The sequence below is a fragment of the Corvus kubaryi genome, unplaced genomic scaffold, assembly GCF_017639235.1.
Source record: "Corvus kubaryi isolate FWS band 111438036 unplaced genomic scaffold, C.kubaryi_AGA036_p1.0 split1-37374, whole genome shotgun sequence".
NCBI classification, from domain to species: Eukaryota; Metazoa; Chordata; class Aves; order Passeriformes; family Corvidae; genus Corvus; species Corvus kubaryi.
Window position 1 is genome coordinate 1194296 of NW_024582079.1, and position 22950 is coordinate 1217245.

The 22950-nt window shown below is 47.3% G+C and overlaps 1 protein-coding gene and 1 pseudogene across 2 annotated transcripts; both read left to right on the plus strand.

The window, feature by feature from the left end:
* Nucleotides 1-1420: 1420 nt before the first annotated feature.
* On the plus strand, nucleotides 1421-10347 carry LOC121657858 (neuropeptide Y receptor type 2-like). 2 transcript variants are annotated; one of them, XM_042014028.1, is made up of 2 exons: nucleotides 1421-3259; nucleotides 8976-10347. In XM_042014028.1, the coding sequence occupies exon 2, from the start codon at nucleotides 8997-8999 to the stop codon at nucleotides 10179-10181; it is 1185 nt and encodes a 394-aa protein (XP_041869962.1). In that variant the 5' UTR covers nucleotides 1421-3259; nucleotides 8976-8996; the 3' UTR covers nucleotides 10182-10347. The 2 variants fall into 2 exon arrangements, with proteins under 2 accessions (XP_041869962.1, XP_041869961.1); XM_042014027.1 differs by lacking the exon at nucleotides 1421-3259 and having other exon boundaries at nucleotides 8472-10347.
* Nucleotides 10348-16440: 6093 nt separating this feature from the next.
* LOC121657862 lies at nucleotides 16441-22478 on the plus strand (annotated as a pseudogene).
* Nucleotides 22479-22950: the final 472 nt, after the last annotated feature.

Consider the following 22950-nt stretch of genomic DNA (forward strand, 5'->3'; position numbering starts at 1 on the left):
GACTCCCAAATCCACTGCATCCGTGAACTCCGGGGCTCAAATGGAAAAGGGGCTTTTGTGTTACCAAAACTTGCTGATACATTGGAGGCTGCTGAGGCAAACACAGGCATGACACCTCAGGAAGGAGCAGTGGAAATGTTTTGGTTATATGCAGGTGGAATTAAACAGATGTTTAAAAAATGAAAAGCTGCTTTTTAAAGTATGTCACTGTTGCTGCTCCAGATGAAGCAAGATGAACTAGAGCATCTGGAAGCCTTGGTAACAGTTTTCTTAAAGATTCCTCCCAGGGAGTGAACAGATAATCCACCTTCCTTTTCTGACAGAAGTTAAGCTACAGCAGATGGCTTACAGCTGCAAGGTGGTCAGGCTGAGGACCTGCCTGCTCACTGAGGCACAGCAGATTACAGACCAAAAGACAGCCCTCTTCTCTGCCCCATTTCTCAGCCTTTTGACATCATTTTTGCTCCCTGGAGTACAAAATTCATTGTTGTATTTCTCAGAAGCACGGGTGAGCAGACTCGCTTTTGCCTAATCAAAGCCCAGCCACTGGGAAAGGCTTTTGAGCTGCAAAGATCCTTTGAATGATCCCATCATGTCTGGAAGGACACGAGGCTCCTGGGACACCTGTGCAGGCATTTGTGTGTGAAAATACCCCAGGCTTGAGGTTACAACAGTGCATGCAGTGGGCCCTGGCATCTCTGCTCGGGGCTGCACAGCCTTCCACACCCCAGGACAATGTCAGGCACCATCTTTGTATTCTCCCGTCCTCCTCCTTTAGAGTGTTGCTGATTGGGGCTTGGAAGACCCTCAGCTGCTTTGGGACCTGCAAGCTGTGTGGGGAGGTTGTTTTGCACCTTGGTGTTCAGACTGCTGCAGTTTGTGCCACGATTGCTCCTCTCAACCCACCAGGAGTGTGAGGGGTCTGGCACTGCAGCCCCTGGGTGTCCCTTCCCTGTGGAGGAGCCAAGGCTATGCTGCACTCGCTGCTGGCTGTAATTCTGTTGTAGGTGGGTGAGATTAGGCAGACTGGCAGGGAGCCTGTGTGTGTGGTGATGTAAGAAGAGCCTGGCTCCCAGGGACAGGGCTGGGGAGCACCAAGCGACCGGGAGCCAAACTCCAGGTCGGTGGGTGCCAGTTGGGGTGACAGCCCAGGTGTGCTGAGAGCTCAAGTGTACCTTTCTGCACGGCTCTGTCTGGTCAAAGAGCTGAGCTGATGTTTTGGAGCACAGCAGGTTTTGGTGCTCCACTGGACCCCTTAGACCGTGGGAGAGGACATCTTGGGGACTTGCACTGACTAATCCATGATTTAAGAGTTTGCATTTGCTGTCATCCAGCAAACACCACGTGCCAAAAATGACTGGAATTCACCCCATCATCCTGCTGAAGGTTCACAGCCTAGGGCTGCACAAATTTCTCTCCTGTCAATCACTGCCTTCTCCCCAGGCATCTTGTTTCAGCCTGGGAAGGGAGGAGTGGGGAGCGGTAGCAAAGGAATCTGCGAACAAGCAAAAAAAAAAAATCTTACAAAGAAGAGAAAGGAGGAAAAAAATAATCTTGAGCAGAAATCAACCATCCACTGCTGTCAAGGACCCTGGAGAGGAGGAGTGTCCATCCACCAGGAACAGAGGGAATAACAAGCACCACTGATTTCCTCTTAGCCGCTCTTTGCCTCTCTCTGCAGACCACTGGGAGACAGCAATGGCTCTTTCCGAGCAGTTTTGTCATGTCCTGCTTCCCTCCACTCCCAGCTTTCCCAAGCAGCTAAATCAACAGCCTTAGGGAAAATGAAGGGGGAGAAGACATGAAACTCCCACAAAAAATCCAGTTAGCACAGCTGGTGGATTTAATGCGTAGTCCTTTCCTTTCTGAAGGGGACACAGGGAGAGGAAGGATGGGACTTGTGAGGACTCTTGTCCAAATCTTGGGTTCAAGTGTCACTTTCCGTGTGATTTCAGGAATGTTCTCATTCCTCTTTTTCTGCTGAGCCATTGGAGTGTTTTCTTTTTCCTGGTGTATTGTGATTTTTTGGCACAAAAGGGTGGTTGAAAAGCCTCCCTATTTCTGTTCTCACAAAGAAAAGGAGACCAAAGTGTGGGGGTAAAGAGCAAGACCCTGATAAAATTCCAGCTGTAGGTTCTCGAAGCCAAGGAGAGCTGTCCTTCTCCCCAGCCTGTGGGAGCATCTCCTAGCCCAAGTAAGCTACAAATTCACACCTTGCCCGAGTTAGAAATCCTATGCTAAGAACACATGACTTCTCCTTGAAGGCAATATCTTTGAACAGGTAGGACATATCTGTGCTTCTCTGCTTCCCTGTGTTGCCTTTAGAGTGCTTTCCTGGGCTCCAGAGAGCTTGGATTTTGCAGATTAGGACATGAGGATGCTGCTTTTGTGTCTTTCCCTCTTTCTTGCTTCAGGTGTGTGCACAGTGCTGAGCATCCTAAAATTGAGTCACTCAGTTTCCATATCCACAATGCATCGGACTCTGGAATCTGGCTCTGGAGCAGACCAAGCTCCTGCCAAGTGGCTAAAACTTTTCAGCATTACTTTTATCTGCATCTCAGTAGTCCCTGAAGTCCCATCCCACAGCTGCAGATTGCTCTGTGCACTGTGCAAACACGGAGGCAGAGGAGGGTGGAGGTTGGTCGGTGAAAGCTCTGCTGAGCTGCATGACCTGCAGGCCTCTTGCTGCAGGGGAGATCCCCCTCTGGACATGACAGTGCCAGTCCCAATGAGTTTAAAGCCTGAGGGGATGGGACAGCTGTGGAGTGAGGGCAGATAACACTTGCCCAGGTCCGTGGTATGGACGAGGAGCCTGCAGAGCTCCAGCTCCCAGCACTTCTCCCTGGAGGGGAAACTGGATGTGGTGGAAAAGCTTCTCTCTGCTCGGTGCAAGAAGCCCCTCAGTGGCTGAACACTGTATAAACAGCAGCAGCACGCTCCCTCCCCCTTTCCATTGCTGTTTGTTAAACACACGCTCTCTGCCTTTCTCTCATTCAGAAGCGAAGGCAGCATCCAGCTTCGTGAGACAGGGCTGTCAGTCACCCTGCGAGAGGGGGCTCTCCGGGTGCTCAGGGAGGGGTTCCAAAGCTACTCCCGGCGATGAAGCACTCTCCAGCAGCCCAGATCCTCACCTGACTTCCTCTCTTCTCCGAGGACAGTTGCAGAAAAGTGCTTTTCACCCCTTTGCCACAGGTTGACTTCCAGAGAGTGGAGAGGACCAAGCGCTCCGTCCTGGCCAGCGATGAGGCAGTAACTGGAGGTGAGCAGCTCGGTTCCTGGAGGAGGAGGATGCTCTGGCCTTTGCAGGTGGGTCAGGGAGGGCTCATCTCAGCAGCAGGGCTGAGATGGGGCCAGGTCTTGTCCATGCCATATGGTTCAGGCAAAAAAGGTCCGAGCATCTTTGGGAAACTGTATTTGGACTGACAGCCCTGAGAGCTGGAATAGAGAAAGCAAACAAGAAATACTGGCAGGAGAGTTTTGAAAGGTCCCTGAGCAGAAGCAGGGAGTGTGGAAAGCAGGATGCTGAGTGAGAGTAATCAGGGGAGCAGGTTGCTCCAGGGTGCTGCAGAACCTGGCCACATACAGCTCCAGAGGTGCAGGTGTGGGGCTGAGGTGCACGGCTGTCTGAGAAATCCTGATCTCTCCTGCAGTCTGCCTCCTCGTGGCTTCGTACAAACCTCTGTCAGCTCCTCCGTGCCGGGACTGCACACGCTGCTGGCACTCGGCTCTCTGCCACAGATCGGTGTCCTTAGAGAGGGAGATGAAAGAGGGATATGGGATACAGGAGGAAAATCGGTGCTTGCCTTCTCTCAGCACCAACTGTATGTTAGTCCTTGAACAGGGAAATCCTCCTATAGTCCTGCTGCAGCTGCATTTCACCTACAGAGTTTCTGGTCTGTCCCAAAGCAGGATACTGGGTTTTCTCCCTGTTTGTTCTGTTAGTGAGTTGTTATTTCCCTCTGCTTCACTGTCTCACCTGTCCCAGACTCCATAAATTTCAGGAGGTAACAGATTCCCGAGGTTAACCAGGATCCATCCACCACGCTGTCTCTTCCTTTCCGCAGCCCCAGAAACTGGTGTGTCTCCATTGCCGTGTCACCCCTTGATCCCTGTGTCCCAGCCAGCCTTGCTCTGCTCCCATGGCATGTCCCACAGGGCAGAGGGCCCTGCACTGCTCCCCCTGCGTTCTGTAAGATAAATTCCCATGACGAATCAAGTATCCCTGCCAAACAGATCTCTTCTCACCACCTCCTTTTTCATCCTGTCCTGAGCTGACTGACCACGGCATCCTCATTGGCCCCTTCAGAGTCTTCCATGGCTCCAGCCTAGGCAGGGACATGAAAATATTTAGTGTGAGGAAGCACAAGAAATCCCTGGTGTATCTCCTCCTGCTTGCACTTTGTCTCCAAGTGCCAGTTCTATGCTGGGGTCCCCCAGGAGCAGTTCTGGGTGGCAATGAGCATCTGATGCCATGAGGTTTCTGCACCAGTGGCCCTGAGCTGGATAGATAACTTAAAAAGCTGCAGCAGATGGTGGGCAGGTCAGAGAGTCTTCCCTTTTGCCAGAGTGTCACAGCAAGGCAATCACACCTTCACTGGAGATGGAAGGACCTGGGATAATTTCTATCTGTTCTTTGGCTTCAGAAAATCCTCCAGAGCTGCTGTTTGTCCCGAAACCTGCCCATTCCACAGAGAAGACAAAATTCATTCCACTCCATCAGTCACGGTTTGCATTTTCATGCAGTTCCTGAGATCTATGTTCAGGTGTTGTGCTGAGATGCAGAGTCCTCTCTGGTGGTGAATGCAGGTGGCTGGAGTTAGAAAACTTGGGCTCTGTCCAAGCCCTGCTGTGGATGTGCAGTGTGGTCTCTGGTGGGCTGGTTAGCCTCCATATCTCCATTTATTGTGTTCTCCTCCCTTAAGTGTGTGCTGTGGGGTGCAGGGACACTGAACACTGCTGCCTCTTGAGTGTTGGAAGGGAATGAAGGTGGTAGAAGGTGGCTTGGCCCAGGGTGACCACTGGTGATGAGGGATGGTCTCAGACTTCCTTGTCACGGACATCTGTCTGGATATGGGTCTGGGAATGGGATGAGTCAGTGCTCCTGACTGGGCTGCTGGAGATTAAGGGATTTGGTGGAGTTGAGCTGCTTTGGAGGAAGGACAAGCATGGAATAAATCAATGAGCCAAGCCATGGAAGTATCCATCAGCCTTAGCCCTCACACTCCAGCACTGCTGTAGAAAGAGTTTGTCATTAACCAAAGAGCAGAGACTGGCCCAAGTCCCTGCATTCCCTCCTTTTGAATCCATGGACTCCAGTCCCACTGCTTGGACAAAAAGAGAAATTCTAATTAACAAGCTCTGTTTTCTCCAGCCCTCTGCCCACCCCTCCAGCCCTGCTTTCTGAACCATGCCAGGCTTTATGGATGGCTTTTCCAGGTCTGAATGTGCCTCTTCCAGTCTGGCTGACTGCCTGGGGCTGCAGCAGGGACATGGAGGGAGCTGGAGTGTCCCCAGGAAGCAGAGGTGGGTGAGTCCCAGGGCACCTGGTCTAGGTCCTCTGTAGGAATGGATTTTGGAGCTGTCATTTTGGTCACTGTCCCAGTCATTGACAGCAGTGTGCGGAGTGAAGGGCTCCTCTGTGCTTCCCTACTTCCCAAAGGCTGAAGCCTGCTGGCACAGGGAACAGCTCTCTGTCTCACTGAGAGCCATCCCTGGGTTCCAGCCCTGCTTCAGGCTGAACCTCAGCTGGAGGAGAGGGTGAGGGTTAAGGTTATCTTGGTATGGGCAGCGCCCTGTTTCTGAATCCCTTCATGACAACTCAGCACGGAAGAAAGGACCTGGATAGTATTTCTACCTCCTCCTGGTCTCTCCTGCTGCTTTATTGTCCCAAAAGCAGTTGGCTCTCAACTCCAAGGATTTTTTCATCTAGTCTGGCAGACCAGTTAGGCACAGGGCCTGACAGCAGCCTACACATATGCCAGCACTTCCATTACTTGCTGGAACAGACCTCAGTCCACTCCTAGCAGCATCCCAGCGATGTCCAGGCAGCCCCTGGAGTGGGAACATTTATTATAACCATTTTGTCTCTTAATTAAAATGTCTTAATTGATTTGTAATAGTTCCCGTTTGGAGAAAAAACAAAACAAACAAAATCAAATAGTAACTCCATTAAGGACATTTTGTTAGGAAGTGAAGCAGCTCCAGTAACCATGATGTTCCTGGCTCCTCTCAGATGGTGGGTAGCTGCCAGTCTCCAGCAAAAGGAAATGGGCTGAGATGTGAGTGCGGGAGCTGGCAGCCAGTTGGTGGATGAGATGGAGAAAAAGAGAAGGGAGTGTCCACTGATGTGGTGCCAGGGCTTGGGTACTGAAGATAAATGGAACAGGCAAGCCACAGAAAAGGGGATGACAAGTGATAAAGTAACACTGGACAATGCGGAAGGTATAAATCCCAGATGGAGAGCGAGCAGGGAAAGTACAGCCACCCCAAGCGTCCCCAGCACTTGCTCTGTTTGCTTGGCTGACCTTGCTCTCTTGGCAGTAGGGTTTGCTTAGGGCCAGCGGCAGCAGCACAGGTGTCTGCCAGGGGGTCAGGCTCTGCCAAAGAGGCTGTGGCTGTGCCACCTTCCCAGTGCCCTGCTGTTCCCCTGCTCTGCTTTCCACTGCACCCACTGTATGGCATGGCTCTGAGCTGCCCTGTCCTGCCTTAAAAGTTGGAACCTCCCCTTGGTCTTTCCAAGGCTGGGGCAGCGGTGTTGTGGAGGTCTGAGACCACCCTTAAACAAACCCTGACCTAGCAGATCCACCTATTTTTTCCTCTGCTTCCTACCCTCCTAGCAGTAGCTACACGGTGTCCACTATCTCACAGTGTCTGAGCCCAACAACCTCATTTACAGGAACCACTGGCATACATCAGTCTGCAGAGTGAGATGTTAGGCAGGCAGTTGCACACAGAGAGGGAAGGAGAAAGGGTGCCAGCAGGGGTGGTTTTACTTCAGGCCTCTTCTGCTGGGCCTCTGCAGCCAGCCAGGCAGATTCCTGGGAGCTGCTCCTGAGGGGGAATCACAACCCTTGCTCTGCGGAGGGATTGACAGGACAAGCAGCCGTTTTAGTTTAGGTTGCAATGTAATTGCAAAGCATTCTCCCTTCCCAAGGACAGGCTGTCCTTAAACCTTTGGCTTGCATGGGACTTGCAGGAAGCCCACTAACATCCGGTCAGCAGTGCTCACATCTTTTCTGGGAAAATCCCAATTCCTTCCTCAAGGAGCCTGAGAAGATACCCAGCAGTCTGCCTCCAATTCCCAATTCATTTAAGCCCTTTGCCTCCCTCCCTTAGTGAAAGGGCATTTTCCCCCCTCTCTGCAGGTCAGAGAAAACACAGTGCTTTGCAGACCTCCCTGCCTGGGCACAGTGACGACTTTTGCTCGCTTTTGTTTAAGTCTGCAGTGGGAATGGGGCCCCACTCACAGTGCTGGGGAGAGGGGGATATGTGAGGGGCCATGTCCACCCCTCTCCACGTAGCCCACAGCACTTCTGAGCCACGGAGGCTGAGGAGGAGCCAGTAACAGAGCTGGCTTTTCTCCTGCCGTGTTTGGATTCAATGAACACCCTGCTGTGACAGCACTCTGCTCTTCCAATGGCACTGAATGCCAGCCAGGGGTTCCAGGCTGCATCAGTCCTGGCTCCTTGGGCTCCCTGCTCCCAAAGCTGTCTCACACAGGCATTTGAGCACCACGTGGCAGGAGGCTGACGGACGCTGGGGCTCTGGCTCTCGGTGGCTGGATGTGCAGCAGCAGCTCCGTGGGAGGCTTGTTCACAGCTTCAGTGGTTTATGCCCTGCACATGCATGTCCCTGTAGGAGCTCCCTCCTCTGCTAAGCCAGTGGATGCCTGGGTGTCTCCAATATTGACAGGACAGAGAGATTCTTTCAGGGATCCTTGGCAGAATGAAGGTGGCACTAAATCATGGTGACAGTTAAAGCTTTGTTTCTTTATCAGGGTATTATGATTAGTGTAGAACAGAATTTATCATTGAAACAGCACAGGATTTCTACAAGCAGAATCAACATAGTACAATCTACAAATAGCAAAATACAGAATTTATAAATAATTTATGATTTCTAATCACCTAAGTAATACAGAATTTATAATACAACTTATAATTTATAATCACCTGGACCCTCTTCAGATTGGGCCAAATCCTAGTACATGATTTGTTGTATCATTGTGACAATCATAATGTAGACTCAAAAATCTTATAAAAGAATATGAGCTACTCACTGAATCTTTGGAGAAAGCAGAGGATGGTGGAGGTGTCCCCTGGCCATAGGGTCCATGGGTCTCACTGTCCAGTAGTTCCTTACTTAGGACTTGTAACTGTGCTCTGTGTGCTGTCAACACTTCCCGGTTCTGTGATGGGGACACAAACAACACCTGCCTGGCTGGGTGCCTGTGACCTTCAAAGCCAGCAAGGAAGGCAACAATTGCCTGATGCCTGGGAACCCTGAGACTGGCAGGGGAAGGAAGAAGAAAACTGGTTTGTCTAGTTGGTTCACAGGACCTTGAGGGGCTGATAATGAGGGCCAGGGAATGACTATGTGGCACATTTGGTCATAGAGAGTGGCTCATAAAATGGCATTAGTTGTGCTACCCACATTACTGGGAGGGAGAGCAGGCAGAACTGGGTGGATTGGGTGGTAGCATCACTAGCAGGTCAGTGGCAGAGACTTGTGCAGAGACGGGGGAGAGATATTTTCACCTGGAGAGGTGAGAAATAAGAGACTGAAAAAAGCCTGGTACACAATCTGGAAATAAATAAATTGTTATGGGGAGGTGGAGAAGAACACCTTGACTTTGAGAGTGCCTTGTTTCTTGCCTTTCCTAGTTCTTAAAGCACTCAGGAATTTTTGCAGGCAAGTAAATCTCATCAAAGATGAGTGTCACCTGTACTCTCACTTCTGCTATATCTGTGTTCCAGACCTCCTTCTCCTTCCTCCTTATGGAAAGTCTCAGGCCAGGCACGGGACCATTGGAGGGAGCCAACAGCACATTCACCATGGAGAAGACAGCATTAGATGAGAAGCTGCCACATGGCTGGCATGCCAAGGACTTTGTCACTCCTACCCAGGGTCTCTCTGGGTCCCGCAGTGTTATGATGGACAGCACCAAGATCCTGGGGGTCCAGGTCATCTTGATTGCTGCCTACTCCCTCATCATTCTGCTGGGCTTCATTGGAAACTCCCTGGTCATCTACATCATAGTGAAGTACAAGACCATGAGGACTGTCACGAATTTCTTCATAGCTAATCTGGCCCTGGCAGACCTGATGGTGGACACACTCTGTCTGCCTTTCACCCTTGTGTACACCCTGCTGGACGAGTGGAAGTTTGGAGCTGTCCTTTGTCACCTGGTTCCTTATGCTCAAGCTCTGAGTGTTCATGTGTCCACTCTCACCCTGACTGTGATTGCCCTGGATCGGTACCGCTGTATCGTTTTCCACCTGGACAGCAGGATTTCCAAGAGGCTCAGCTTCACCATCATAGCTGTCATGTGGGTGGCAGCAGCTGTCCTAGCAGGGCCTCTGGCCATCTTCAGGGAGTACCGATATGAGGAAATCCCATCCATTAACCTCAAAATGGCTGTTTGCTCAGAAAAATGGCCCTCTGGTAACAACAGAGATGCCACCATCTACAGTCTGTCCATGCTCCTCCTGCAGTATGTTCTTCCACTTGCAATTATTTGTTATGCCTACACCAGGATCTGGTTCAAGCTGAAAAACCATGTCAGTCCCACTTCCAGGAATGAAAACCAGTGCCGAAGGAGGAAGACAACCAAAATGCTAGTGATGGTAGTTGTGGTATTTGCAGTCTGTTGGCTCCCCTTCCACATATTTCAGCTTGCCATCGATCTTGATCTGGTTCTTATCTTCCATGACTACAAACTCCTGTACACTGTCTTCCATGTTGGGGCCATGTGCTCTACATTTGCCAACCCCCTGCTCTATGGATGGATGAACAAGAACTACCGGAATGGCTTCCTTATGTTTTTCCGCTGCCAGAACAAGCCAGAAAGCATCCACACTGAAGGCTCAGTTAGAGGGAGGTCATATGTCTTCAGGGCCAACACCCTAAATGGGAGCATCAAACAGACTCCTGGCAATGGATCACTGCCCACAGAAGTTTAGGGATGGGACATCCACCTCCAGGATTGAGGCTGGCTGGGCCCAGAGACATTCTTGGGTGAATGCCTTTTTTTGACAGAACATTGTGCTGCCAATTATAGCTACAGCAGCCATGTAGAAATAACCCCTGTATCTCTCAAAACAATAAATCTGGTGTATTTTTGTCTGACCAAAGAAATGAAATTTTCCTTTTGCTGCGTTCAAGTTATGCATGAAAAAATAACCCGCAGAGAAGGCTTTCATTTAGCCAGAAAAACACACCCTTCTTGCTATTTCCATTTGCCAAAGTGGGTTGCACAACCTTTTACCCCCGACACATTACACATTACAAACGTGGAACTGTGTGTGACTGTTCATCTGCACGTCTCCCACACAAAAACCTTAATGATCCATCTTTAGCTAATGCCTCCAAGGGGAGGAGGACCTGCACTCTGTTCTGCAAACATCTGATTCTTAGTGCCATCACTCCTCTGACCTGGGGAGGGAGTGGGCTGGCACAGACTGAGCTGGGCAATCCATGATCTCTTGCCCAGCATTTGCATAAATGTGCATTTGCAGCCCACGGGATGTGCTCAAGTCCTCAGAAAGCCCAGGAGGTGGCAGTGGCACTACTTACCACAGTCTCCTTTATAAGTGCAGAAGCAGGGCTTTGGGAATGCCTCATTAGGCAGGACTTGAGTGCCAGCACCCGGGAATTAGCAGGGAGGAGAGCAGGAAGGGAAACAGATAGGAAAGAGCTGGAGCAGCTGATTAACAGGACTGAAACTGAACCTAATGGATTGCTAAAGACCCTAAGATGTGGCTCCTGCCATGTAATAACTTGACAGATGCCAACATGACCAGAGAGGCAAAACTGCCAACGAAACCATTCTGCAAGGCACTCAGAGGGTTTAAAGCTTTCCTCCTGCTGAGGCTGGCAGTAGTATGGGTCTGTACATGGCTGCTTCATTTCAGAAGACAGATGTAACCTGCTTGCACGGTTGTCACAGATGTGGTGTCCTCTGGCAGAAGGCATGGAGACTAAGGAAGATATATTCTTTCCAACCAAACTGTATGTTCTCCTCCTGAAGGCTTGTGTCAGCTGGGGAGTGTATTTTTAGCTCTGCCATCAAAGGAGCCTTGATTGCTACTGTGATCTTGGTGTCATCTCTAAAAGTCAGTGTTCATCAGATTGGAAAGTAACTCCCAGATGTAGGAAAGAGACTCAACAGACCTCCTCATTAAAAATAAAATGGAAATAGAAACTTTGATTTGTAGGTCTTCACTGAAGCAAGGACAAGAGGTAAGAAGACCTGCAGTACTGAGTACATTGGCCTGGATCAGGCTGCTGGGCTGTCACATCTGGGTCCTCAAGAGATCAATTGCCAAAGGGCTTATTTGAAATTCTGCCTCCTCTCCAGCTTGACCTGCCTCTGGCCCTTGTTCTCCAGCTCAGCTTCCAACTGCCACACTAGATTTTAAGCTCTTTGTTTATTTCTGATCTCTGATCCTCTGCTCCATTTTCCTAAATAGGTATAAGAAAGTTGTTTCTGGTTCCTTCCCAAGAGACATCGGTGCCAGGCAGGGGCTGAATACCACACTTCACACTTGGAAGCATGGGCAAATTGATGCCTAATAACCTCTTCAGCACCTGATCCTGCAGATCACAGCCTGGCTTTCTATTCAGGGAAATTCAGGATCTATGAAGATCCTGTCAGGAAGTCATTGGTGCTCCAGTAAACGGGTCCTCTGCTTCCTGACAGGCCAAGACATGATGGGAGAACCAAGACACAAGTTAACCCTGCTCATGTGAGTGCTGTGGAGTGGCAGAGGGAGTTTGCTGTTTCATCCTGACGGAAGGGGGAGGATATTCTCCTCCACAGCCCTAGTAAATTCTGTCCCTACTTAATGAGCTGGTCATTTCTACAATCTGTCCCTACTTAATGAGCTGGTCATTTCTACAATCCATCCTCCTGAGGAACTCTCCCCACCTTTCCATCAATCTCCAATATACAAGGAAATGTTTATGTTTCAAAAGTAGCTCAAATGGGTGGAAAGAATTCAACTATTACCAATAAACACTTCAAAAAGTGATTTAACACTCAATAATATAAGTCAGAGTAAAATAACAAATTTAGCAGTGCAAGCTTGGAAGCTAATCATGCTGCCAGGCAAGATGGATGAGGAGCTAAATTGCTCTTCTAGAGGCCTTGCCAAAGGTTTTGTCCTGTGACACCACACACAGTATCTGACTGCAGAGCAAGGCAGATAATGACATTATGAATGACTGTTTAATTTTGAGCCCAGACTTTTAAACTAAATATGGATAAATAAATAAACAGATCCACGTTCTTAAAAAATAAATACTGGCAGTGGCATTTACAGGGCAGAGGAATTTTTATGCTGGAGCAAACTGAGAAGGAGAAACTATTTACTTGAAGGGTAACAGCAAGTTCTTGTTTGCTCTGTTTAATACACTTGTGCAGCTTCACTGATAGATTTGTGCCAGTGAGCTCGCTGTTTTTTACTTGCCATTGGAAAAAGTTACAACCTTCCACACCCACTGCTGGCAAGGAAAACAGCTCTTAGTTGTGCATACACATTCCTGTGGAAAACCACGATGCCTCTATTGAGGGAAAGTGGCCTTAGTGTCCAGTACCAAACAGAACAAGAGAAGGCGGGGAGCAAGGAAGAAAAGCTGCTTAACAAGGGGTGATCACAGCAGATAAAGAGTATGTTTTGACTATTGTGACTGCATAGAAGACAAGAATTAATTTGTTTCCATGAAACAGAAATTGGTTGGAGATGAAGGTTCCCCAAATATTAACACTCTGCTAAAGATGGCCTTACTGCCATGATGAGCTCCATGAAACCAAAGACCAGCAGCTTTTAAAGCTTTTTAACTATTTAGAGCTCAGGACAGGGTATGACCCTGCTCTATGGGTGTCAAGGGCGTATCCTTTAGTAGTTACAGATAATCTTGGAGTCATCTTCCCATGCTCGCTCCTTGTCAAAGGCACATCTGTGACTGCCTGGCCAGCTGGGCTCCTCTCTGCAGAGCTGGCCCTGGTGTTACTGACATGGGACAGAATGACTCCTGTCACTGGCACAACAGCTGACAGGGATAAGGTATTTCATTACAGAGCTGGAGACACAGTGACAGAAATGAAAATGAACAAGTGTTTCATGAAAGCTTATCTGGAAGGCAGTGTTGTTCCTGGTGGGCAAGCAAATTTCCTCTAGGGCTCTTCCTGATTCTTGCTGACATCCTTCTCAATATGCTGCTTCACTGAACTGACCCGAGGATATTTCACAGCTTTTAGGAAGGAGATTCTGAATTCCCTTAGAAATATCCTATTTCTTATGCTAGGACACTCCTTCTGGTCACATCATACAAATCTTGTATTACAAAATGTACCACGGAACAGTTCTTAATTGCCTAGAAAATTATTAACTTTGAATAGCCACAACACATGGTAATGCCTCTAGCTATTCCATGCAACCATTCCTCACATGCCAGTCAAATCCAAGAACAGCTGAGATGTGGCAACTTCTTAGTTTAAAACCAACAGCATCAATAACTGTTGTTGCCTAGAACAGGATGCTCTAAAGCTCTTGAGAACCAGAGTCTCTTATCAAACTTCCAGCCTTGACAAAGTACACTGAAATTCACAGAGCACAGGCTGTGCTTTGGACACAGGAGCCTTTCTGAGCACCGGAAATTTTGCCTCTAAAACACTTAGCTTGTTCTGAAAATCCCTTCACATTTAATTTCCAAAGCATACATGTCTGGAACGAGGTAATGCACGTACAGAGAGCCAAGGTTTGGGCTTTTTACTTTTCCTTGTTTTAAGACAATATGGACAGCTGGCACTTAAATCAATGCAGGGCAAGCTGGGTCCTTTGGTCAGGGCTCTCTCAGAATCAAAAACGTGACACACTCCTGCATTTGTCTGAGCTTCATCCTGCTCCTAGAAAGGCCAAATTCAGCCCCTCATGGCTCTCTGCCTTACAGTAATAGGTGCCCTCTCCCATTCTCCATGGAAGCCCAAGCAAACAATGTCAAATGGCACATGTTTTATTCAACACACTCACAAATGTATCAGCAGAAACACTGCTCTGAGCTTTGCACAAAGGCTCTATAGGGAAATATATACTAGTCCAGGAAAGAGGCCGTTCCTCTAGCAAATGCTAATATGCCGGAGGGGCTGGAATGAGTTCTGTTCTGCTGAAGGAGATCGCAGACAGTTCAGCCTTTCCCTTGATATCAGGTGTTAATCTTATCATTGTTAACAGCTAACATGGTCTGAAACCAAATTAGCCTTTGGGCAGGAGCTGGGGAGTTGGCGCTGTCTTCGCATGCCTTTGTCTTTCAGTTCTGTTATTGTGTGATTCCACCAGGGTCTCTGAATGTGCTGGGTTTTAAATAAGGCCCCATAATCAGCTACTCCGGTGAAAATCAGGAATTACTGCAATAATCTGGAAAAAAAGAAAGGATTCTGGGTTCATGTGGGTGAGCAGAATTTGGTCCCTTGCATTTGAAAAAACCAAAGCTTTGTCTTCCTTTCAGTTTTCCCTTATCTAGCTTGAGATTCTTCGAGTGCCAAAAATAATATTGCATATTACTGCCAGAATATTTATCTTTTTGAGCTCATTTCAGAGACAGGATTTGTTCAGGAGAGCCTGGGAGGGGACAAAGGCTAGGGTTTTAAAGCTCATCCTTATCTCTAGTCTCAGTGTTTTTTAAGTTAAAAGACAAATCAGAAAAAGACAAAGTCACTCACACCGAGGGAGGTACCAGTTTATCTTCAGACAACACAACTTCTATTTAATTTTCCATCCAGACACCCCATCACCCTTTGCCAAAGTGTTGAATGTACACGGGGCTGGATGAGGTTGGGGGAGGAAAGCATTTTTCTGCTGCTAATAGCAATATCTTAGTGTCACTCGTGATTTATAGCCAGCAAAGAATGCTTTTTCTGGTCTATGTTCTGTTCACTGTAATGAGTTCAGAAGGAAGAGTGCAGATGCCTCATGGAGCTCACAGGAGGAAATCTTCATTAGTCCAGTCCTCTCCAGTGTGGTAGCAAGGACTGGGAACATTAGAGGAGAAACCCTCTTGTTTATAACTAGCTTATTGAAGTGCACAGGCATGAAGTTGTCATTGTGTCACTCTGCTAATGTGTCACCAACTTTCAGACACTGCTCATCTTCAAGATTCACAAGCAGCTCAGCCACATGGTGCTTCTTGCTGGTGTAGGGAAGGAAGAAGGAAATTAGGACACAGAACAAGATATTCAGGAGAGGATGAACCCTTGGATGAAATCTGGAGGTTACACGGTTCTTCATGTAACCTGGGGTAGATTGCTGGCTCTGTTGGGAGCAGGATCAAAGGGGAGTGAACTCTGCCATGGTGCAGGAGGAACAGAGCCTCTATCAGATTAGAGACAAGTAAGAAATAACAGCAAGCCTGGATCCATCATGTCCAGTACTCTGTTGTAGATTGAGGCAATAAAAGAAGCTATTTAGGGAAAGCACACTTGCTTGGCCACTTTAGTCATCTGTTCCCCTCACATCTCTAACAGCAGCCACAATTGTCACATCAGCTGTGTTAAAGTGGACATCCCTGCCGAGGGCATTTAGTGTCTATGTCTAGACTTTTTGTTTGTGATTTTGTCTAATTACTCCCTGACACTGACAGTTCTGTCTGCTTCCCATGGCAGACAGTTCCAGAAGTTCAATTCCACAGTGTAAAAAAGCACTTCCTTTTATCTGTTAAAACCAACCCCCTATTAGAGTCAGCAAATGCCAGCCGGTTCCAGGACTATGAACTTCCTGAGCAGCAGCTCAACCAGAGCTTACCTAGGGCCTTCTTCATTTTACAAATGTTGATGCTGTCCTCATTTTCCAGCATTCTTCTCTCCTGCCTCAAGTCAAGTCTCCTAAGCTTCTTCATCCCTCATCATCTTGTTTGTCCTTCTGTGGACCTCCTTTAGTTTCACAAATACCACAATAAGCTGAATTTTGCTCCTAATTCCTGTGGAGGAGTGGGATCTATCTGCTTTGTTCTGACCTTGCTTGGGATCAACCATATGAGTGCTTTTCAGTAGGTGAGGAGGAAGGACACCTCTTGAAAAAAGTGTCAGACTGCCTCTCTCTGGCTGCAGCATCGCTGTATTCTTAATGTAATCTCATTACACTGGTCACTGAGTCAGTTCAGTGAATCGTGAAATGCATCCCCAGTTTTGTTTTTGAAGGTGAGAGACAAAAGGGCAGTCAGATCCCTTCCTCACCCTGAACTCTGTATCCAACAGATTTATCCAGGGGCAAGACTGGAGTCTAAATGACCCTGATACTGAACAAGTGTCACAGATCACAGCTTCATCCATCCATTCCATGAAACAGAGAAACGAGGAATTATGCATTTCAGGATAAGAGTGATGAGGTTTTGTTACTTGGCAACTGTAGCTCCCACACATTTTGGAAAAAAACTGAGAACATCCTGTACCTTGGAGAAATCAACCAGCTTAGGTGAGGAGGAAGGGAGCTGGCAGCAGATCCCCAAAACTTTGAGCTGGAAAGATCTCGTGAGGCTTGTGGAAGTAAAAATGTGCTTTATGTCTTCATGCTCCTCAGTTTGTCTCCTCAACATGACTCTCTGCATCAGTTTCTGGGCTCTTCATGATGAAATAATCCATTGTTCTGCCATTTCTGTCTCGCAGAGGCATTTCACAGACATCTGAATGAGCTCTAATCCACCTGCCAGCTGCAATCAGCACACAGCATGGCTGCACTCCTGTCAGCCAAGATTTGAGCACCAGAAACAAAAATCTTCAAAGAGGAATCAGCAAGAGATCTGCATGTGGAAACTGGGGAGGGGGCAGTCAAACCTGAGGGTTTGGTGAGTGTACATACAGAAATAGCAAACCCAGGCAATGAGGCCAGGGTAAAGTTTGACTTGCCTTCAGCAGTGGCAGCTGACTTCAGATAAGAATTCAGACATGATATATTAAAATAATAATTTAGGGCTTCAGTTGCTGGGAGCCAATCTCCACGGCTGAGCTCAGCAGGCGGCTGTGTTGCCGGACCCCAGCTAATGCTTATGCAGTGGTTCAGCATTTTTGGTCCAGTTTTGTTACTGACAACTTTGCTGTGTGAAATCCCGTTTCTCTTTCCTAGGTTGCATATAAGAATCCAGTGGTTTCAAAGAGCAGATCTCAGGTCTCCAAGACAACCCTGCAGTAACCAATTAAGTAAAGGTAAGGTAAGAAAACTACCATGGCAAGAACTGATTGAAACGGTCTGTTGCTTCAAGGAGTGCAGCAACATGAGATTGCTACAGTGGCAACGATGTCTTATTACAGTCTTTGTAAGGTCTGCCTGGCACTGCAGTCTGTTGTGTGAAATTCCAACTGGCTTCATGTAAAATCAGTGAGAGCTGAGTTGTTAATACCCAGTATAATATTCCAGTTCATTTGGAATCCTGGTTTTTCTAATTATGTCATTAAAAGGACATGTGCTAATGTCACTGCAACCCAAGCAGCTAGAACAGCCCAGCAAGAGCTTCTCTCTGAGACACAGCTATTAAAGCACTGCTCACACATCTCCCAGAAAGTGGGGAGAGGTTCTGGTGTATTTTCATCATGTGCATAGTATAAGAAAAGATCATAGGAAATAAATGTGAGGGAGATGGAACTTCTTTGGCTAAACCATTCCTGATCACAGGGTGTCTCACCTCTTCTAAGGCTCATATGATGGTGGTTTCATCTGCTTCCCACACAGTCTAATGTGAGCCCTTCCTAATTGTAACCAAATCTCCCTTACTGCAACCTATCACTTCTTGTCTCCTGGCAGACACAGATAATAGTTTATTACCTTTTATACTGCAGTTTTACCTATATGTAAGGTATTATCATGCACCTCTTCCCCCAGACTAAATCAAGTCACTTTTTTCTGTGCCTCCTTGCAGGTCTCATTTGCTGCACCTCTGGTTGTTCTTGCTGCTGTACTCTGGACTCTGTATTCAACAGCCAGGGGCCAAGGACTGCGCTGCCACGATGAGCACGGAGCAGGTGATGTGCAGGTACTGTGTGCAGAGAGCACGTTGGGAGGGAAACAAGTGTCTGTTCTCACATGATTTGCCTACAAGCAAATCCTCCACTGTCTTCAAGTACTACCAGAAGGGACAGTGTGCCTACAGCGCTTGGTACAGGTGTGATCACATGAGACTCACAGCCCTGGGGGGAGCCACAGCCACTGTGCTGCCCCTGGCAGTCCCCCACAGCCCCTGAGCGTGGGCCCACCACCACACGGAGCAAGCAGAAGAAGAGGGCGCTCAGGGACAGAAATCTGTGGCTTGAATGAAGAGCAGCAGAGGCGTGGTGCCCTCAGGGTTGTGGTGTGGTGCAGTGACCAAAATAAAAATCAGAAAGTGAAACCCCATTACTACTTGGAAGCACTTTGCAGTGGACTGGAAGATCCGGTCGCTGGGAGCTCCTGTGGTGACAGGGAGCAGCTGTGTCTGTACATGTTGGAGGGAATGTGGCACTTGGGAGAGTGCTGCCTGTACCTCCACAAGGTCATGGGTGAGCTATGTGGGCTGCAAGTGCTTCACCCTTCCAACCAAGAAGAGAGGAAAGCTCACAAGATGATGTGCATGGCAACATTTGAGCTCGACATGGAGAAGGCCTTTGCTTTCCAGGACAGTCAGGCCAAGGTGTGCAGCATCTGTATGGAAGTGGTGTATGAGAAACCACCAGCCTCTGAGAGGATGTTTGGGATCCTTTCCAACTGCAACCACATGTACTTCATCTGGCAGCGGAGATGTGCCAAGCAGTCCAAGAAATCCATCATCAAGTCCCGTCCAGAGTGCCAAGTAATATTCAAGTTTGTCATTCCCTGTGTGTACTGGGTAGAAAAGCAGAAGAAAAATGAGCTGATTAAATAAATAATTTAAGCAGAGTGGGGAAAAAGCCCTGCAAGTACATTGAAAAAGGGAAAGGAATGTGCTGGTTTGGAAGAAAGTGTCTTTGGAAGGAAGTTTTGCAGGGAACAAAAGGGCTGAAGGAGGTAACAAGGTTCTACAGAAATGTTAGGTTCTCTGAACAGTTGCTCTGTATAGTGGAATGCACAGCTGGGAACTACTCTTTCCAAACACAGTGACTACTTCTACACTATGGCAGACCAGGGTCTTTGTTTCACTGTCAGCTGAGCTATTTCCATGTTCTGACTCATCCATGGCTGTTTCTACACCAGTAAAAGCAGCAGCATTTGCAGCATTGTTCAAGCCCTCACAGGTGAAAATAATTATGAGGCAGAAGTTTCCACCAATGTGGAGTTTTTCACTTTTCACCTTGTGGGTGTTGCCTTATGTGTGCAGCTCTGGGTATGTTCACAGCATGACCATGGTTCTCTAGGACAGAGGGACACAAGTGACAGGAGGCCACAGTGATCATGTCCAAACCTGCCTTTCCTCAGGAACCTGGTGCCTCACAAATTCTCTGAGTCAACCTCGGGACTATTTCTTGTGCTGCCTTCACGTCTCTGCACTCCCCATCCCTGTTGTGAGTGCAGCAGTCACTTTCTTCTCACTGTCCTGTGTAGCTCCTGTTCAGGCAACCTTCCACTTTTCCTTGAAGAACAGCACTTACATTATACTTCCTTGTGGATATAAAGTACAGTTCTTTTCAGTTAGTTCTCTCTTCCAGTTTTGTTAAATCCCAGATGAGCTGATCTTAGACTGCTGAGCCTTGCTTTCCTCTTCTGTGAGACAGGACAAGTACAGCACCCAGAGGCTTGTAAAACCTGTCATCTGTGCTGCAGCAGCAAAAAGCATTGTCATTGAACACACTGTCTTACAATAATTGTGTTGCCATCAGCTGGGGATCTAGGAGGAAGACCTTATGTGGAAAGTGCTGCTAAATACTCAGAGAAAAGCAAATTTTGAATTCTCAGGGGTAAATATTTATTCCAGACTCTCAAAAAAGTAGTGGTTTGTAAATCCAGGTGTGGGAGGGTTTTTAGTGGTGACAGTGCCTGGAATTTTTCAGCAGCTTTTCTTTCTCTTGTTGAGACTTCTCATTAACAAGCCCTAACAGTCATGGCAGCAGCTACACAGGTGTTCTGTCAAATGGAAGAGCTGGGGCAGAAACTCCTTGTTCCTTCCAGTGCACTCATTACTGTTTTGTCTCTTCAAGTTCTCTTTCAAGTCATAGATTCCCCTTGGATCCTTATGGGGCCATTCCACGAATGAATGAGCAGCTGCTTTCTGTTTCTCAGCACGTATCTCCCCTTTGTTACATTGTTCTCATCAGGTCTGGTCACACTCCCACATATTCTGATATTTCTGGTACCCTGCACCATCTTAGGAGAAATAAATTAATAATCTTCTTTCTTGCATGCACACCTTTCCCTGTGCCCACTTAAAAACTAATCCTGTGGCAAAAATTCTTCAGCTCTGCATTCAGATAACCGGTCATCTATGAAAGCAAGTTAAAAATGAGGTTCCTAAACAGAAGTTAATATACCGTTGTTTTGCAGTGACTGTAACGCAGTGCAGATTTGATGTTTTAAAGCCAGGGTTACAAGGGCGTGCACTCTTATCAGTCTATTTGATTTTAAAATCCTTATCTCTGTTGTACTGTAGGCATTGGGGTAGCTCAACCTGCTGGGTTAATAAAATGTCTCTTGGATCTCTGTAGCCCTTTTATAACATCTAAGACTATTTGAGTTTCATGGTCACCACAATGCTATACAGGGCTCATTCCTTCCATTCACGGGTCATTGTGCTAATAAATATGAGATAGATGCCTTTGGGCATTAACAAACAGGTGCAGCCCTACAGTGTGACAAGGAAATTATTTTGGCTGGGACTTTCCAACACTATATTATCAGAGAGGACTGTATAAACAAGTCAGTGCTTGTTGGAAGGAAGCATGGGTATGGGACTTCATTCCTGGTTGCCATCCTACTTCACAGTCCACAAAACCTCTCTAGGACTGTGGATCTCTGAAGGCTGGAGGCAGCTTGACTGTGTCTCTCCATGCAAACTGTGCTACTCTGGGTCTGTTCAGGGACACTCCAGAGTGATGAATACGCCAAGTCACTCCAAGGTACTATATGAAAAGAGACCCTGGCACCGAGTTCAGCTTGACAGAGACTTGCAGACATTTAGAAATGTGGTTATGCACGCCAAGATACAGCTCCAAGTTCCTTTAATTCCTGCAATCATCAGACAACTGCTGAATGTGATAAGGCAAGGATTTCAGCTCAAAATGGACTGGGAACAGGGAGAGGAGTGGAGAGAGACAGTAGACAGATACCAGGCAGGAGGTGCAGATGTTAAAGCTTTGATGTTCTCCCCATCAGTGGAAAGAGTGGAGTCGAGATTAGCAGCATTGTGCTCAGTAATGGCATTATCCTGCTCAAAACACCAGGAGATAGAGTTGTGCTGAATGTCGCTGTGTCAGGGTACTTGATCCTCCACTCAGTTGCTGTTTGAAACCAGATTAACATCTGAGACTAGGATTGCACCTTTTATACTTGACAGTGGGAGCTGGTTACTGTTTTCAAGCTAAGTGCCTCCTTGCTGGGGTGGCATTCCAGTACTTGTCCCAGAGCAGCAGTGTGGTGTAAGCCAGCAGCTCCCACTGAAAGGGAAGCTGGCCCATTTCTCCCCTACCTGTGCTCTGATGGTACAGCACTGCTGCAACACTGTCAGCATCCCAGACATCCCTCAGACATGACACTGGACAGCACAACTGAGCCTCCTTGTTTTCACAGACACTGCAGAGCAGGAGAATGAGCAAGACTCTGGAGGGATTCAGATGTGTTCTGTATTTCCCAGACAAGCTCTCCTGTTGCTCATTGCATCTCCAGGGGAAGATATGAGTGCAAGGAGTGGCTTGTTCTGGTGGCTATCTCTTAAAAATATGTATTTAATTAGTTTGTAGGAGGCAATATTGAAAAACCAGTGCTTTGGGAGAAATTAGTGGAATTTATCATGGATCCCAGGTCCTGGGATCCTGTTCATTTTGCATTCTGAGATCATCTTTGAGAAGACTCTGATGTCTCCTACCCAGTAAAGCTCTACCATTATTGAGACAACCAGCTGTGGTGTGCCAGGAGAGAAACTGCTGACTCTTGCTTTCACCCCTGGCACTGTGCTGCCCTTTGCTCCTGCAATGAAAAATGTGTCCATAACTGTTGAGCTTGGATGGGTTACCCTTCCTTCTCAGACCAGGGCAATAGAGCAGAGGAGGCTGCTGTTCTGCTAAGTTCTTTATTTCATAGTCTCATAGCTTTCTTGAAGGCAGAGTTCGAAGGGGGTTACATGATAAAGGCAAGCAGTAACAGCAAACAGCAGGCAGAAAACAGCTTCTTCTTCTATATGCTCTCTATCTTTTCTTACAGAAGTGTGGATTATATTTGCTAATTAACCAATAAGATTAACACATGATTCTAGTTTTCTTTTTCTTAACCTATCCTGGTCTAATTCTACCAGTCGTAAGCCTTACACTAGTGTTACACAGGTATTACACAGATTTGTGTATACAGTTTCTATCAGCTCTTATTGTTTATGTGAACACTCTATCTAAAAAATGTGAACAGTATAATTCTATCTATATTTTGTCTAAACTAAAGAGTTCTGTGAAAAGGTAACTCTGCTGCAGTAAGAACTGTGTTTAAGGTCTCTGCTACAGCTTTTTAATGTTTAAGACACTTAGCATATATTTCTATTAAAAGTTAAAAAATCTGTATTTCTATTTCACTTTGGTGTGGCTTCATGTATCTC